The sequence below is a fragment of the Pan paniscus genome, chromosome 2 (genome assembly GCF_029289425.2).
Source record: "Pan paniscus chromosome 2, NHGRI_mPanPan1-v2.0_pri, whole genome shotgun sequence".
In the NCBI taxonomy this organism is placed as follows: Eukaryota; Metazoa; Chordata; class Mammalia; order Primates; family Hominidae; genus Pan; species Pan paniscus.
The window spans coordinates 170781788-170799814 of NC_085926.1; the positions used below are offsets into that span (position 1 = coordinate 170781788).

The 18027-nt window shown below is 38.1% G+C and overlaps 1 protein-coding gene across 1 annotated transcript in view; it reads right to left on the minus strand.

Annotated features, from left to right (window-relative positions):
• SPATA16 (spermatogenesis associated 16) overlaps nt 1-18027 on the minus strand; it is a 212957-nt gene that overhangs the window by 7771 nt on the left and 187159 nt on the right. The window contains exon 10 of the mRNA XM_055110879.1: nt 16534-16617. Within this exon, the coding sequence (XP_054966854.1) occupies nt 16534-16617 (84 nt within the window). The remainder of the gene's footprint in view (nt 1-16533; nt 16618-18027) is intronic.

An 18027-nucleotide genomic window follows, 5' to 3' on the forward strand; every position in this document is an offset into this window, starting at 1 on the left:
GGTCAAGGCTGTGTTTTAGTTTTCTTTTATTTTTGGTCTACAGATGTGTAAATGTTCCAGCATCATTTGTTGAAAATGCTATTTTTCTTCCACTGAATTGCTTTTACTCCTTTATAAAAACAATCAGCACAGGATATATCGGTTTATTTCTGGGTTCTCTATTCTGTTCCATTGAGCTTTGTGTTAATCCCTCCATCAGTATACAAATTCTTGATTACTGTAGCTATATAAAAAGTCTTGTATTTCAAATTTGAGAGTTTGATGTCTATATTATGTGAGGTCTTTCAATCCATAAACACAGTATATCTCTCCATTTATTTAGATCTTTGATTTCATCACTGTTTTGTAATTTTAGGCATACAATTCATGTAGATGTTTTGCTAGATTCACACCAAAGTATTTCATTTATTTGAGCAATTGTAAATAATACTGTCTTAAATTTTAGTGTCCCTGATCATTGCTGTTATATAAAAATACAACTGAGTTTTGTACATTTGTCTTGTATCTTGCAACCTTGCTGAACTCATTTTTTCTGGGGGGATTTTTATGTAGACAATTATGTTATCTGCAAATAGGGAAGGGCAGATTTATTTCTTCCTGTTTTACATGCCTTTTCTTTCCTTTTTGTGCCTTAATGCAGTGGTTAGAATTTCCAGCACTATGTTGAATAAGAGTGGTGAAAGCTAATATCCTTTCCTTGTTCTTGATTTTAGAGGGAAAGATTTTATTCTTTCACTATTAAGTGTATTTAACTATAGAATTTTTGGAGGTGCTCTTTAACAATTTGAGGAGGTTCCTCTTTATCCCTAGTTTTCTGAGTATTTTTTAAATCATAAATGAGTGTCAATTTTGTCCAATGCTTTTTCTGCATCAATTGATATAATCTTGTAATTTTTCTTCTGTAATCTGTTTATATGGTAGATTACACTGATTTTGAAATATTCAAACATTCTTGCATCTATGGGATAAATTCCACTTAGTTATGGTATATAATTTTTAAACATATTGCTAAATTCTATTTGTTAATGATGTTAAGATTTTTGCCTCTATATTCAAGAGAGATTGGTTTGTAGATTTTTTGGGTACTATTTTTGTCCCATTTGGTACTGGGATAATACTAGATTTATAACATGAATTGGGAAGGGTTTGCTACTCTCGTATTCTCTGAAAGAAATTGTGCAGAATTGGTGTTAATTCTTTAAATGTGTGGTAGAATCATCCAGTGAAAACGTCTGGGCTTGGAGATGTCTGGGGAGTTTATAATTATGAATAGTTATAGGGTTAATGAAACTATTTTATATTGGGTGAGTGGTGGTAGCATGTTTTTTGAGGAATTGGTATATTTATCAAAGTTGTCAAATTTATATATGTAGAATTGTTCTAAGATTCTCTTATTATCCTTTTACTGTCTGCAGCATCTGTAGTGATGTTCCATTTCATTCCTGGTATTGGTGATTTGTGTCTTCTCCCTTTTTTATTTGTTAGTCTTGCTAGATATATTTTTTTAAATTTTACTAACCTGTTCAAAGAACCAGCTCTTTGTGGCATTGATTTTCTTTATTTTTCTGTTTTCATTTCCATTGATTTCTAGTTTAATCCTTATTGTTTTCTTCCTTCTGCTTGCTTTGTTTATTTTGTCCTTCTTTTTCTAGGTTTTTGAACTCAGACTTCAGTTATTGATTTGAGATAGCTTCTTCTTTTATAATGTATGCATTTAGTGCTATACATTTTTCTCTCATTGCTATTTTACCTGTATCCCACAAATTTTGATATATTTTCATTTTTATTTAGTTCAATATATTCTTACATTTCCTTTGAGACTCCTTTTTCGATCCATGAACTATCCAAGTATTTGCAGATTTTTCTGTTATTGACTTCTAGTTTGAGTCCATTGCAGTTGTGGAACACATTCTTTATGATTTCAGTTTTTAGAAATTTGTTTAAGTTTGTTATGATCCAGAATAGCATCTATTTTGGTGCATGTTCCATGGGCACATAAACGTTGATTAGATTCTGATGCTTGATAGTGTTATTAAGTTATTGCTTATTCTTGTTGATTTTCTATTTAGTTGTTCTATCAATTGTTGAGAAAGGGAAGTTGAAATCTCCAACTATAACTGTGGACATGTCTATTTTTTCTTTTAGTCCCATCAGTTTTTGCTTCATATATTTTGCAGACCCTCTTGTTTGTGCATACACTTAGAATCGCTTTGTCTTTTTGGTGGATTAATAATTTTATTGTTATAGAATATCATATCCCTCCCTGTCTCTGGTAACTTTTTTTGCTTGAAGTCTCCTTTGTCTGATATTAATATAACCACTATTGCTTCCCTTTTGTTAATGTTTACATGATATTTCTTTTTACATTCTTTAACTCTTAAGCTTTCTACATCATCATATTCGAAGTGAGTTTGTAGACAGAATATTTGGGTCATATTCTGAAGTCTATTTTGCCAATCTCTGTCTTTTAATTAGTGTATTTAGGCCACTTAAATTTAGTGAAATTAGACCTTAGTCTGCCATTTTATTTTTTATTTTCTTTGGTTGTTGCTTGTTTCACCCCCCCTACCTTTTTGAGGTTAAACATTTTTTAGAATTCCATTTTGACATAACTAGAGTTTTTGATATATCTTTTTGTATGGCTTTTTGAGTATTTGCTTTAGATATTACATGTGTGTGTACGTAAAATATGTGTGTGTGTTCATTTTAAATTTGAAGTATAGAATCATTGCTTTCTTTGTCTCTTCACCCTCTCCCATTTTTAATTATCTTAAATCCTTTATATAAATTCAGAACTACATTAAACAATGTTATTATTTTTGTTTCCCCCACCAAACATGATGAAGAGGAGAAGAAAAGTGTATTATTTGTAGTCATACTTTTGCTTACTGTGTTCTCTCAGCCTTTTTGATATTTCTGGGTCTTTCTTTTGATTCCTTTCTATTCAGAAAACTTTCTTAAGCTATTCTTTTTGGGTAGGTTTTCTTATGATGAATTCTCTCAGTTTTCCTTCATCTGAGAATGTCTTAATTTCTTCCTTATTCCTGAAAGATGTTTGCATTGGGTTGGCAATTCTTTTCTTTTAGTGCTTGAAAAATATTATGCCACTTACTACTGGCCTCCATAGTTTCTAATGAGAAAGCCATTGTCATTTATTTTTTCATATAGATAATGCATCATTTCCCTCTTGCTGCTTTTAAGATGTTTTTGCCTTTAGTCTTCAGAAGTTTGACTATGATGTATCCCGGTATAAATTTCTTTGGGCTTATCCTAGTTGATATCCACTCAACTTCTTAAATTTATAATTTTGTCTTTTGCCAAATTTGGGAAGTTTTCAGCCACTATTTCTTTGAGAACTTTTTTCATCCTGCCCACTCTTATTCTTACCCTGAAACTCTGATGTCATGAATATTAAATCTGTTATTACAGTCTTACAGATCCCAGAGCCTTTTTTTTACAGTTTATTTTTTCTTTGTTGTTAAGAAGAGGTAATTTTTTGTTTGTTTGTTTGTTTTTGTTTTTTTGGTGGAGTCTCACACTGTTGCCCGGGCTGGAGTGCAATGGCATGATCTCGGTTCACTGCAACATCCGCCTCCCGGGTTCAAGTGATTCTCCTGCCTCAGCCTCCTGAGTAGCTGGGATTATAGGCACATGCCACCACGCCCAGCTAATTTTTTGTATTTTTAGTAGAGATGGGTGTTTCACTATATTGGCCAGGCTGGTCTCGAACTCCTGACCTCATGATCTGCCCACCTCTTCCTCCCAAAGTGCTGGGATTCAGGCATGAGGCACTGCGCCTGGCCTAAAATTGGGTAATTTTTATTGTCTTGTCTTTCTTTCACTGATTATTTCCTCTGTCCCTTTCATTCTGCTGTTGAGTCCATCCAATAAATTTTTTGTTATAGTTATTTTATTTTTTCAGTTCTAAAATTTCTATTTAGTTTTTCTTTATATTTTCTCTTTGTTGATACTTTCTGTTATTTGTTGTGACTGTGTTTTTCACTTAAATGTGTTTGTAATTGCTCATTAAATCATTTTTATAATGCCTGCTTTAAAACATCAGATAATTCTTCTTTTTTTGAGACAAGAGTCTCACTCTATTGCCCAGGCTGGAGTACAATCACATGATCTTGCATCACTGCAACCTCCACCTCCCGGGTTCAAGCGATTCTCCTGCCTCAGCCTCCTGAATAGCTGGGACTACAGGCATGTGCCATCATGCTTTGCTAATTTTTGTATTTTTAGTAGAGATGGAGTTTTGCCATGATGGCCAGGCTGGTCTCAAACTCCTGGTCTCAAGTGATCCACCTGCCTTGGCCTCCCAAATTGTTGAGATTACAGGCATGAACCATTGCACCTGGCCTAAAATGTCAATAATTCTAATATATCTGACATCTCTGTTTTGGCAGTCATTGATTGTCTTTCTTCATTCAGTTTGAGATCTTTCCGGTTTTTGGTATGATGAGTGATCTTTGAAATCTGGACATTTTGGGTATTTTATTATGAGGGAACTGCCTTGTTACTTCCACGTGGAAACAGAGGTTCAGGTTCCCAATTCACCCTCCATAACACCTGATGGAGAGGCTTCTCATTACTTCTGGGTGGCGATAGGAGTTCAAGCTCCTCACTGGGTTTCCACTGATACCTTCGTGGCTTGGAGGGTAGGAATATCTTATCACTGTTTCCCACGTGGCCTTCACTGACACAACATTGTGGGAGAAGACTCACTACCATTGCTGGGTGCTAAAAATCCTGACTTTCTACCAGGTCTCCTCCAACACCATACCAGCAAGGATGGGGAAGGAAAAGGGGAGATTTACTTCCTACTGGGGATAAAAGTCCAGACTCCCTACTTGTTCTTCTCTGACACTACCCTGTTAGGGTAGGAAGATTGGGATACCTTGTGTTTTTGTTTTTGAGAGACGGAGTCTTGCTCTGTCACCCAGGCTGGAGTGCGGTGGCATGATCTCGGCTCACTGAAACCTCCGCCTCCCGGGTTCAAGTGATTCTCCTGCCTCAGCTTTCCAAGTAGCTGGGACTACAGGCATGTGCCACCACACCCAGCTAATTTTTGTATTTTTTTAGTAGAGATGGGGTTTCACTCTGTGTTGGCCAGGCTGGCCTCGAACTCCTGACCTCAGGTGATCTGCCCACCTCAGCCTCCCAAAGTGCTGGGATTACAGGCATGAGCCACCACGCCCAGCCATGTCTAGGGATTTTAATTGTATGTAATGGGGTGAATGGGGGAAAGCAAATCTACTCTATATTCTTCAAAGTAGAAGTACTCTATCATAGGTTTTTAAAAAATGATTTTGACCCCTGTGCCTCAGGAAGATGTGCTTTCATTTCTTGAATCAGTTTGACCAGTTGCTTCTAAATAGCTTTATTAATATGATAAAGTGAATCACCTATTGTAAAGCTGAAGGAGCCTTCTTTCCATAAGAGGTCTTTGGAAGTTAAAAGCCTTTCAAATTTCTTGTAATAAGAGATAGGTCTTACTTTATTCTACATCTAAGTTAGGGTCTCTCCAACATATGTCCACACTCATCTTCTCACCAGCCCTCTCATGTTCCTCTCCAGAGTCTATTCTCCAGCAGAAAGTCATTTCGGTAGAGTACACATTAGTTTAATTCAATTTTGATGATGCTGAGAGACATGGGTATATTTTGCTGTGGAATTTGTGTGTGTTTTAGATTCCAGTCTTGTCCCCTTCTCCACAGGTATCATTTTAAGAAAATCATAATCAGAAGGATAAATGATCCATGTCTTCCTTTAGAGCTGCATGTAAAGGCACTTTTATTTTTGCCCTTCTCCCAGAGATGAAAGGTATAATGAATACACTATAAATGACTGAATGAGCTACAAGTCAATTGCTCTGAACTCTGTATTAATCCCACTTTCAATACAGAATGGAAGATGTCCTATGGTTCATTTAGCTACCGAGTGGTATAAGCTGTTATTCTGTTATTCTCCAGAATTATAAAGGATTGCAAAACTTAATGTATAAAAGACAGGCAATAAAATGCTGGACTGCCAAGCAAAGAAGACACTTTTAGTAATTTAAAGGAAGCAATGTATAGAAGGAACTACAAACTTACTCTTCAGTTCAACATGCAATTGAGATATATGTTTCCACTCCTCTCACCAGAATATTACACTGAAATTTGGAAAGATGCGTTTTGAAAAACTTTTGCAAAGATAAAACTCCTCTAATAGATTTGGACTAATATGAGCATTTCCAATTTCTGTTTTAGTCACTTCCATAAATTAGCTCATAAGTGGATCAGGCAGAGAAAGTGCTCAGGAAGTGGAGGTGGTAGACTTTGTGTTGGTCCACTTCCAGCCTCAAGACCCCCTGTGCTGTGATGGTAAAACTTGGAGGGGTTATGGCAATATATGCTTATAAAATTGTGTTTTCACTGAAAGCCTGATGCATTTCTGGATGATAATTCAGATTATTCACTAGAGAGTGACCCTCAGGGCGACAGTAAGTATACTGCAGAAATGTCTAGATTTCTAAGCTGTTTCCTTGAAGTTCTGAAGTTGCAGAAAGAGGGAAAATAGTGAGCTATCAAAGCAAACCTTAACATGATATGTCCACACAGGGAAGGATGGTGAGGGAGGACAGTAAGAGCATCATGATTCAGGGAAGTGCAGTGGGTCAGGCAGCTACCACGAAGCAGTGTGGGCAAGTCGCCAGATGGGCAGCAAGCTGTGACCTAGTGACAGACAAAGGATTCCCTGCCAAAAAGAAGACTCAAAGATTGTCTCATTGGCTGTCTTACAGAATCTGAACTTAGGTCAGGCAACGTTCTTTGTGCCATTGACTTGTGACAGCTTTGTTTGGTTTAATATAAGTGTGCTAGTCAACAATTAAGAACAAGCCTTTGACCCAAACAAATCTATTTCAAAATTAAACCCTGTCACTACAAAGTTGGGCTTGTTTTCTTAATTCTACACAGCTATTTTCCCTCATCTTTCAAAAGAGAGATAAAGATGTCTCTCTTATAGGGTTGTTGCAATCATTTAAATGTGATAATGTATTGAAATGCTTGGCACACACTAAGACATCAGGAATAATAACTGATAATATCTGTCATCGTCATTATCAGTTACTTATCTGAAATAAATTTTTCTATAGCTTGTTCCAGTTGTGATAGTTATTCAAAAGCAAGCTTCAGACAAACTAACATAGTTTGATAATTTGTGGGGTAATACAGTATTTTATTAGGTACATGTGAACGGTGGCAGATTAGCTTTGTCTGCCCCTTGATAAATTCTTGTTTAAAAGTGGCCGAGCTCCTGGATACATGCTCCCTAGATGAGGGCCATGCCATGATTTGACGCCTGCTCAGAAATACTTCTGCTGCAGAGGTTTCCTGCCAAATCATCAAAGTTTTAGAAGACAGTATTTTCAGCCAACAAAGCACTTAAAAGAGGTGTTTCCAGTTTTGGAGGCAAGGCCAACTACAGGTGCAAAGTGGGTGATTAGCAAATGCAGCTGCTGAAAATGTTTTACCTATTAACTTTATACTTTTCCCTTGAAGTCAGAGGAGAAAGATGTTGGTTTAAATTATAATTGAAGTTTACCATCTAGATTTGGAGCATTGGACTGTGGTGGGAAAGATGGCCAGACCAAGGCTTTCGGCTCTCTCCATTCCACAGGCGAGGCTTGGGCTTTGCTCTGTAAACCATCTGAAAATGAGGTCCTCCCTTCCCGGGTCTGATTGCCCCAGGGCTTAGCTTCTGAACACAATCATGAGGCTCTGCCAGGAGTTTGGTTAAGGCTCTTCCACTGCAGTTGCTGGCCTGGATGCCATTAACACAGATCCATTAGTCCCAGAAACCTGGCCTCTTTCAGCCCCTTGGGTCTTGTCTCCCTCCCTGCTTGTCCTAGGAAACTTTCCTCTCCTCCCCAGCGTGATCAGCAGTAAAAGCACTTAGGTTTCTTTCCCTGCATGATCTGCACTACGCCTTGGACAGAACTGCTTAGTAGTGCTTGGAGCACACACACTGTAAAGGAATTTGGGGATATGCTAATAAGGAAGCCCATAACCAAAAGCAAGAAGATTCACAATCAAATTGCAATAAATCTGCAGAGACTCCTTAAAGAACAAGACACACAGGAAAAGGCTGACTGCTGGAAAGACTGCTTTGCAAATGAATGGTACGGCTGCTGAATCTTTGAAAAGACAGCAGTACCCTCAGAAGTACTAACCCAGCCACATATTAGCCCAAATGACTGGCCGATGAATGATAGTGCCATGTGTACAATCTCTCTCAGAAGAGTTTCTGGAAGGATTTGGGCTTAAATGCTGATGTGGAAAGTAAATAAAATGTTCCAACTGGCTTTTCCCTCTACCTCCTCAACCAACTGCCCCTGCCTCATTTCCCAAATTTGTATTCTCTCCTGTTTGCTTTGCCTACCTCAACAGTCTTGAACAGAACAGAGTTGCTAAGTAACATGTAACCCCATCACATTTTCATCCTAAAAGACCAAATTAGTATATCAGCGAATGCCATTTCCGTAGGATCACAATAAGTATGATTCATAAGTTAAGATTTTGAGGTTAAAAAGGCACACAAGAAGCAAAACAATTTTGAATAAATTCATATGGATGGTTTAAAGAGATTACCTATACTCTATTTGTTGGATTCATTGAAGCTTAGGAGGTACTATATTATATTAGATGAAATTTTAAAGTGGCATTTCTCCTCAGGAAAACTCACAGGTCCGAAAGTATATGCTGGAGCACTTTTCTCATTACTTTTAATGTAACAAAGTTTTATTTTCCTCATTTAGTCTTCAATCAGTGATCCAGAGGCATAGCAGAACAAGACAATACTGTATGTCATACCAGGTTAAATGCTGATCTTCTCAGTGCCAGGTTTAGGCTTTGTAAATGAAGAGCAAATAACTTTTTCTTCTTAGTTGCAGACAGAGTGGTGCTTAGCTGTTTGATTCTATGACAAGAAGAAATAGAAGTGTTCCAACTTAACAGTGGGTGCTTTTTTTAAAGACCCCTTTTTCTATTTACTTTAAGCCTAGTTCTTAAAACTCCAAGGGACCTTGGGATTCAATGGTAACAGAAAATCATGGGATCTAAAAGTGATGTGGGTAAGGACACATCATGCTTCTCAGAAGGCTATAACTTGCCCACTGTCCTGTGAGTGGGAGCTGAATTAATGGTTAAGGATTTGCAGATTTAGGCTCTGTATTCTTTCTGGATATCGATGGAAAACTAAGGAACAGAGATGGAGGATCCCATACAAGTAAGTTACAGACGTAGACTAGCATAAATTCCTCAGTGACTCTTTGGCTCAGATTGAAAGAACTTTATTTTGAGAACTGAAGACAAACTGGGCTGGTTTATAGCCAAATTCCACTTTGGTTGGAGGTCACCTTAATTCCCCACTCGGCCTCACACCTGAATGTTCAACTATACAGACAACAGTGCTGGTCACTCAGGCTGTTTCAGGCAGCACAAAACTTGGGCTTTTATCAAGAAAGAGTTTAGGCTCCAGGGTCAGATGAATTCCTAGCTCTGCCATTTACTGGCTGTGTGACTTTAGGCAAACTGCTAAACTTCTCTCTTTAATAAATTTTACTTTTTTTTTTTTTTTCTGAGACAGAGTCTCGCTCTGTTACCCAGGCTGGAATGCAGTGGCGCAATCTTGGTTCACTGCAACCTCCGCTTCCGGGGTTCAAGCAATTCTCCTGCCTCAGCCTCCCCAGTAGCTGGGACTACAGGTGCCCGCTACCACGCCCGGCTAATTTTTTTTTGTATTTTTAGTAGAGATGGGGTTTCACCGTGTTAGCCAGGATGTACATTATACTTTTTACCTCTCATGAGGATTATGAGTTTGGTATATGTAAAGTAAATAGGAGAGTTTGGGTCCCTATTAAGAGCTCAGAAAATATTAACTCCTATCCTTTCATTTGATGATCTGACTTTCAAAAGGCCTGTTCAATCACAGCTGCAAGGGGACTTAGAATCATCCAGCGCAATATCCTTATTTTACATGAGAACACTGCAGAGAAAGGAAGTGGCTTCCGACTTAATTTGTGACAGACCCAGGTCCCCAAATTGCTAGTTCAGGGTTTTCCTGTTTTATTTTGTTTGTGTTTTCTTATACTAGTCTCCCTCTAAATCAGCCTTTGCCCTTCTGAATAGATCACTTCTCACCTCCACTCCTACCACTGCGTTCAAGGGTTAAGCCACCATTATTGCTCTCACTGCAATAACCGACTAACTCATTTCCCTACTTCTATTCTTGCCTTCTTCAATCTATTTCCAACTTAACAGCTTAGAGTGCTTCTTTGCAAAGCATTATGCCCTCTCTCACTTCATCTCTTACTACTCTCACTCATTCAGCTTGTTGCCCTACCCTGCTTGCTGTTCCTTGTGCATGTTGGCACACTCCAATCTCAGGTTTGGTGTTTTTTTTGTTTTTTTTTTTGAGACAGAGTTTCACTGTTGTTACCCAAGCAGGAGTGCAATGGCGCGATCTTGGCTCACTGCAACCTCTGCCTCCTGGGTTCAAGCGATTCTTCTGCCTCAGCCTCCTGAGTAGCTGGGATTACAGGTGCGTGCCACCATGCCCAGCTAATTTTTTTGTATTTTTAGTAGAAACGGGGTTTCACCATGTTAGCCAGGCTGGTCTCAAACTCCTGACCTCAGGTGATCTGCCCGCCTTGGCCTCCCAAAGTGTTGGTATTACAGACGTGAGCCACCGTGCCCAGCCCAGTCTCAGGTTTTACATGTGCTATTTTCTTTACTTGGGATGCTTTTCACCAGATATTTGCATGATATGCTCCCTCCTCTGGCACTTTCCATTTTCCCATTGCGCTTTCTCCCCCATGGGGCATTCACTACTTTATAACATATCCTGTATTTCTTTAGGTAGTGTTTGCCTACTTCAGTAGAGTGCAGACATTATGAGGGCACTGCTTGTTCATGGCTGTTTCTCCAGTGTCTAGAATGATGACTGACACAGAGGAGGTATCCAGTAAATGTGTGATGAGTGCATAAATGAGCAATGTGTCAACAGGATTTGTGGGATGTTCAAAAGAGTATGTTTCCTCAGGTGTTTTAGTCATATAATAAAACTAAGCAAATGTTCTATCCTTAATTAAATATGCTGTGGCAGCGGACTTTCCAACACATAAAAATTTACCTTTTTTTTAAAAAAAATCATAACCTGGTCATTTTGTATTTGCATAGCTAAACCTACAGACATCTATCTTTCTTGAGTTAATTGTTAGGAAATACTCTGCAAAGCCAAACCAAAACCACAACCACTTTCTGAAAACTCTGTAAAGAATATGTTTCCATTCTGGTGAATCAGGAGAAAATACATTTGTTTCATTCTGTCTCTTTCTGGGCTCTGAGAGAGACTTCAAAGAAAACAAAATGTAGACAGGAGGTCAGCTTTCATGAATCAGATTTCATCTTGATCGGCTTTTTATAGACCTATAGCAAAGTAGAGCCCTGAAAATTGTGTTAGGTAATGGGGATTCTGACAGACCCTTTAACTATGTGGAACTAGGAGGTTCTGCTATAATTCTGCTGCTTCAGATGAAAATTTCAAGTGTTTTCATTAGTTACAACAGCTGTTTCTATTACAGATAACAGATCTCAGAGGTGGTGATGCTGATATCAACTTCTACTGGGCTCAGAACACAGTGTAGCTTGTACAATTAGGTTTTTTTTTTTAATTATTTTTTTTTCTGCACACGCAAATTAACTCTGTAGCAGTAAAAGGAAATTACTTACTTGCTACCGGAATTGTCTGAAAGTGATACAATCATCTTTTGTAGAGTCACATTAACCAAATTAAAAGCCCTTGGGAAAAATTTGGCACCCTGTTCCTTCCCATTCACATCTTCCTCAAGACCTCTCATTTAGAAAGTGATGATCATTATCAGGGCTTTTAATTTGGAAAGATTGGCTGCTCACCAGTGAGCCTTTCTAGATACCCAGTAGTTGGGTAGAGTGGCTGTACTGTGTTTCAGCCTTGGAGGCCTTGACTTTACTATCCTCCTGCTTGCTTGAATGTATGATTTCTAGCCTGGGACACACAACCACAGTCCTGCTACTCTACATTGTTACCAAGATGGTGCCATCATTTTATTCTCTCATTGAATACAAATATTAATCCTTCATTGAGAGGAGGTGGATTGATTCTTCCAACTCTTGGAACCTAAGCTGGCCTGTGACTGCTTTGATGAGTGGAATGTGGTGGGATTTGCTGTGCAAGTTCTAGGCTTACCCTTTAAGAGGATTGATGGTTTCTACTTCCTTTCTCTTAAAATACTCCCCTTCTTGAAACCCAGTTCATAGGAGCACATTCTGTGATGGATTTGCCACTATTTTGCCACGCTGTTTAAGGCCTAATTCACATAGAGAGGCCACGGTTAGGTACTCCAGTCAACTACCTCAGTGATTAGTGTCAACTGTAAGCCACGTGAGTGAACCATCTTGGATTTCAGTCCATTTTAGCCTTCAGATGACTCCAGCCCCATGCATGGAAGCCATTTGACTAAACTGCATGAGATGCATTGAGTAAGAGCCACCTACAGGAGTTTGGTCAACTCAAAGAACTAACTGTGAGATAATTTTGAATTGTTGTTTTAAACTGCTACATTTGGAGTGGTTTGGTTTGTAACGCAGCAATAGATAACAACTGTAATGTCGCAAAATAGTGGCAAATCCGTCATAGGATGTGCTCCTATGAACATGGGTATCAAAGATCTTTCAAGTGAGATGAAATTAGTTGTTGTTTACATGATATAGACAGATGTCATGTCAATCCTTATTGTATCTTTTTAGCTGGTCCCTAGAAGTTAATAATTGGATTATTGTTCTGTTACCGTTTGGATTTGTAAATACAAATATTTACTGTACAAATGCAATTTTTTTGGGAGAGGTAATGCTCTACACCAGAGTACAGCAAATGCTTTTTTTTTTTTTTTTTTTTTTGAGATGGAGTCTCACTCTGTTGCCTAGGCTGGAGTGCAGTGGTGCGATCTTGGCTCACTGCAACCTCTGCCTCCTGGGTTCAAGCTATTCTGCTGCCTCAGCCTCCTGAGTAGCTGGGATTACAGGCATGTGCCAACACACCTGGCTAATTTTTGTATTTTTAGTAGAGATGGGGTTTCACCATGTTGGCCAGGCTGGTCTTGAACTCCTGACCTCGTGATCTGCCCGCCTTGGCCTTCCAAAGTGCTGGGGTTACAGGCATGAGCCACTGCGCCCGGCCAGCAAATGTTTTCTGATGGTGCTAGATAGTAAATATTTTAGGCTTTGTGAGCTATTATGGTTTTTGTGGCTACTACTTAACTCAGTCAAGTTGACTCAGATAATATGTAAATAAATGGCATGGCTGTGTGAAATCAACTTTATTGACAAAAATAGATAACATACTAGATTTGACCTGCAGACTGTAGTTTGTTGACCCTTGTTCTAAACAACTATTTCTATAGCCAACAGAGATATGTGATTATATTGCTTGAGTCTCATGAGGACCGCGTTTGGCTGCTCTATCTCTAATTCCTCTTGCCAGTCCTTCTTAGTCTCTGTCATGGGCTTCTCCACCTAAGTTTGAAATGTGCTCCTCAAGGTCCTCTTCTCTCCTTACTCTATTATACTCTTTCTAAGCCATGATTTCAGCTAATGACAATTTGCCAATGACTAAGAAATATCTATCTTTATTCAGTCTTTTATCCAGAACCCCAGGCTTTTGTATTTCCTGTTGGATGTCTTGCCAGCACCCTATGTGAACATAGGTGCACTTTTGTGCCAGTTGTTAACCTATAGCCTTGCAACTCCAAATCCGCTCTTTTATACTCAGCTCTGTGATAAATATGGCTGGGACTCTGCAATTCCATCTCTTTTTTTGCCAACTGTTAGATTCTGTCATCAGAGGGCATTAGAAGGAGAAAGAAGGGACTTGCTTCTTCTTTGCTTCTTGTTTACTTCTGTCTGCTTTAGGGTTCCTGGGAGTATCTCTTCAACAAACCTTCAATCAGAAACATACTTTCTTTTCTGTAGTAGCAGCCAAATTTAGTTTTTCCAAAAGTTGCAAACTACATCCATTACTACCCGCCTCCCCATCACTTCCCATAGCACCGGTGGGTCAGTGGCCCCTTCTTGGAGGTTTGGGTCCCAGCCCTTCAGGACTCTAACCTCAGGGACACCAGTACCAGCTGAGCAGCACCTTCTAGTGGGGAGTCTGAGTTTTGGCTTAGTAGGGTCCCTGCTCCAAGTTTGTAAGTTTTAGCCATTCCAACTTCTCTTTGATTCCTCAGCCCGAAGACATGGTGGTTGCTTTCTTTAATGGTTTTCTTTGTGACAACTTACTGTTCTCCTTTGCTTCTTCAGTTACCTAATTAACAACTTCATAAGTTACTTAACCATTCTTTATATTAAATTTCCATTCATATATCTGGCATGGTTTCTTTCTCCCAACTGAATTCTAAAGGCATTCATATTCTTGGTCAAAAGCTGCTCCTATGAGAGTGTCTTCTTCTTTAGTAAGTGGCACCAGCAAACCTTTCCCTATTCCCTGCTCAATTGCTCAAGCAAGTATCTAGGCATCATTCTTAACCTTTTCTTTTCTCTCAACTCCCAGATCCCATCAGTTGAACAAGGCCTATAGATGTGGCTTCCTGAATATTTCTTAGGTCCATCTGCTTTCTCTTCTTCTCTATGCCCACAACCCTAAACCAAGACACCAGCATATCTCACCTGGATGATGATCCCTACTTTATAACTGACTTCCCCACATTTCTGTAGCCCCTCAATCTCTTCTCCCCACCACAGCCCTAAAGATGTCTTAAAAACATTTTCTAGTTAAATATACTCTAAAACATTCCAAACCTAATTTATAAGTCCTTCTGTAATTTCTCCTGCCTCTGCACTTCATTTTGAAATATCTTCTGTACGTTTTGGTTAGTTTTTGAATGTGCCATGCTTTTTTAAAAAACACTTCAGTACGAAGTGGTCCCTCTGTTTAGAAATATCCCCTTTTACCTGGAAAACCACTACACATTCTTTAAATGTTGTATAAATATCATTTTCTTAGAGGCAGTGTTTCTGACCTCCCAGACAAGGCTATTCTGCCATTTGTTTCCATAGATCATTGAACATCCCCTTTATTTTGCAATATTCAGTTAGCCCATAAGTAGCTTTGTAGATCATAAGGACCATACAGGCAAGAGCTGTGCCTGTCTTGCTGAGCACAATATTTCCAATATCTAACTATTTTTTCTGGCATGGTAGATATGTATTCAACACATATTTGCTGACAGTCAATTTCTGTTTTTTTTTGTACATACAGTGGACTCTTGAGCAACATGGGTTTGAAATGTGTAGGTCCATTTATAGGCATATTTTCTTCTGCCTTTGCCACCGCTGAGACAGCAAGACCAATCACCTCCTCAGCCAATTCGACATGAAGACAACAAGGGTGAAGACCTTCACTTCCACTGAATGAATAGTAAATATATTTTCTCTTCATTATGATTGTCTTAATAACATTTTCTTTTTTCTAGCTTACATTATTGTAAGAATACAGTATATAATACATATCTACAATATATGTGAATCAACACTTTATGTTATCATAAGGCTTTCAGTCAATAGTAGGCTATTGGTAGTTAAGTTTTTAGGGAGCCAAAAGCTAATTGTAGATTTTTGACTGTGCTCCTAACCACCACGTTGTTCAACGGTCCACTGTATATCACAGGGCCTCTGAGTTCATTACAAAAGACACATGTTTCCTCAGGTGCTCCAGAATCCCTTAGGGTTGGCTTTTAAACTGAAGGTTCTTTTGTTTGTTTCACATCTCCTGATGCCAGTCTCCCCTGGTGGGTTCTTACAGTGATGGGAGGAAGATGAATGGGGAGTTGATTGATCAGAACTTAATACTTTGAGTTTGACTGGAGAACCAAGATTACTAACTTTCATGTTTTCAGAGGGTCCTGTCGTGTCACACAAGTCTCCTGAGTACTTGGGTCCAGGTGCATCTCGGCACTTCCTGCATTTAAACCCCAGTAGCCAATGATGGGATGTTCCTCTATTTCTAACAATTAGTATGTTAGTCCTTTACTAAAAACATCAATGTGCTAGTTTCTTTGTAGTTCCCTGAAATGTAGTCATTATTCCTCAAGTGAAAAAAGTGGAAATATAGTTGAGGAGTGGACTAAAACACTGATGAAAGGGCTTTAAAGAATTATAAAACCGAGAACGAAGGCGCAGATAATGAAAATAGAATATGAAAATGAGCATGATAATGAAGAAAAATCACGAAAGCATATGAACACAGCCTGTTGGAAAAGAAGCAGATTAAATAAATCCATATTTGATTTTGGTCACACTTCCAGGGAGAGAGCTGCATTTATTTTAAAAAGGAAAACAAAAAAACAAACCAAAGAACTTGGGTTTCTTTTTATCCTCCAAACAGATTTGACCCAAAATGGACATTTTCTTTGAGAATAATAGATCTTTTTCCTTCAGCTCAAAGTTTTACCTTTTGGATCGTATTCCACACACGTTCATTATCGTTTCTTCTTCCTTCAAGGGTGTCCATAGCATCTGCCATTAGTGACTGCAGCTGTGGCACAAAGATAAAAATTATCAGTGTGGAATTCACACAGAAATAACTTCTCTAAATACACAGATTAAAACCTAATTAAAAAATCATTTGTACGCTGATGATTTTATTACTCATCTTTCCTACAATGAATATTGCCACCTCATCTTTGCTTGTCATTGCCGAATATTATTGCAGATATAAAATACTGAAACAATGAAAAGATTCTTCTTGAAAATTTGTAGAAAACATATAGGTTTTAATGTAGTTAAGTGTTGATGTTTTGTGAAAAACAGATTGGGGTTGTAAAGAATGAAGGCAGTAGTTAATTCTCTCAGGATATGGCATGTAGTACATGAAGGCATTTTAGCGTTTTCTCCTGAGGCTAATGTATCATAATTCTAGGCATCAAGCAAAAGCTCACCAGAGGACAATACTACAATTATGCTGTTTTATTGCCTCTTAAAGAATCTAGCTCATTTAACTTCTTTTACTGTTTTTTTCTTTGTTAAAATTTTAAAATAGCCAATTTTTTTAATTTTTAGGTCCCATTCGAAGGCAAGTTTTAAACATTCTAACCTTTGCCCCAAACAGGCACCTGCTGTACTCTAATGTGAAAGTATCCTGTACACATGGTGTGTATTTGACCACAAAAGTGAAATGAAGTTACATCAAGCCATGTGCTATTCAAAGGTTAAAAAAAGTTCTTAAAAAATACCAGTTCAGTTCACTATGACATCAAACAGTAATGGACCTTAGATAATCTTTCTTTGGTTTAGATATTGCAGCGTGAAAGCAGGAGGAGAGATAATTGAGTCACTCAAAATCTTCTATTAAGCAATCACTGTTTAGATAGCAGCATACAGGGTATTACTAGGATTAATTCTCTAGGTTAACCCACACTTGTAAGTTGCAAAGTAAAATCTATTATTGAAGGTCATGAAACCTTATAAGATATATAATGTTTAAATGCTTGGCATACAGATATACATCCACATATATTTAAATATTTTTCTGCTGGGTATATAAGTATAAAAATATCCAATGAAATTTCATTTTATAGGGTTTCAAATAGAGAAAAATTACACTTTAGAAAGGAATGTCAATAATGCTAGTTTGAGGCTCTTTGTATATATTTTGAAAAATAAGTATTTCCATTAAAAAAAAATATATAGATGTGTGATTAAGAAGACTTAAGTGCAGAGAATTCCCCTGTATTTTTCATTTAAATCTTGAATGTGCTTTTCAGGAAGACAGGATCAACATTTTGCCGGCTTCTTAAATTAACATTTTCTTTGCTTCCTCTTATCTCAGAGGAGCATTAATCATCTAAAATAGGCTATAATATGCACTTTGAAAGCTCCATACTTACTATACTTCTGAGTGCCTTATGAATGGCAGGATAAACATTTAACCTTTTAGAAGGTGTTC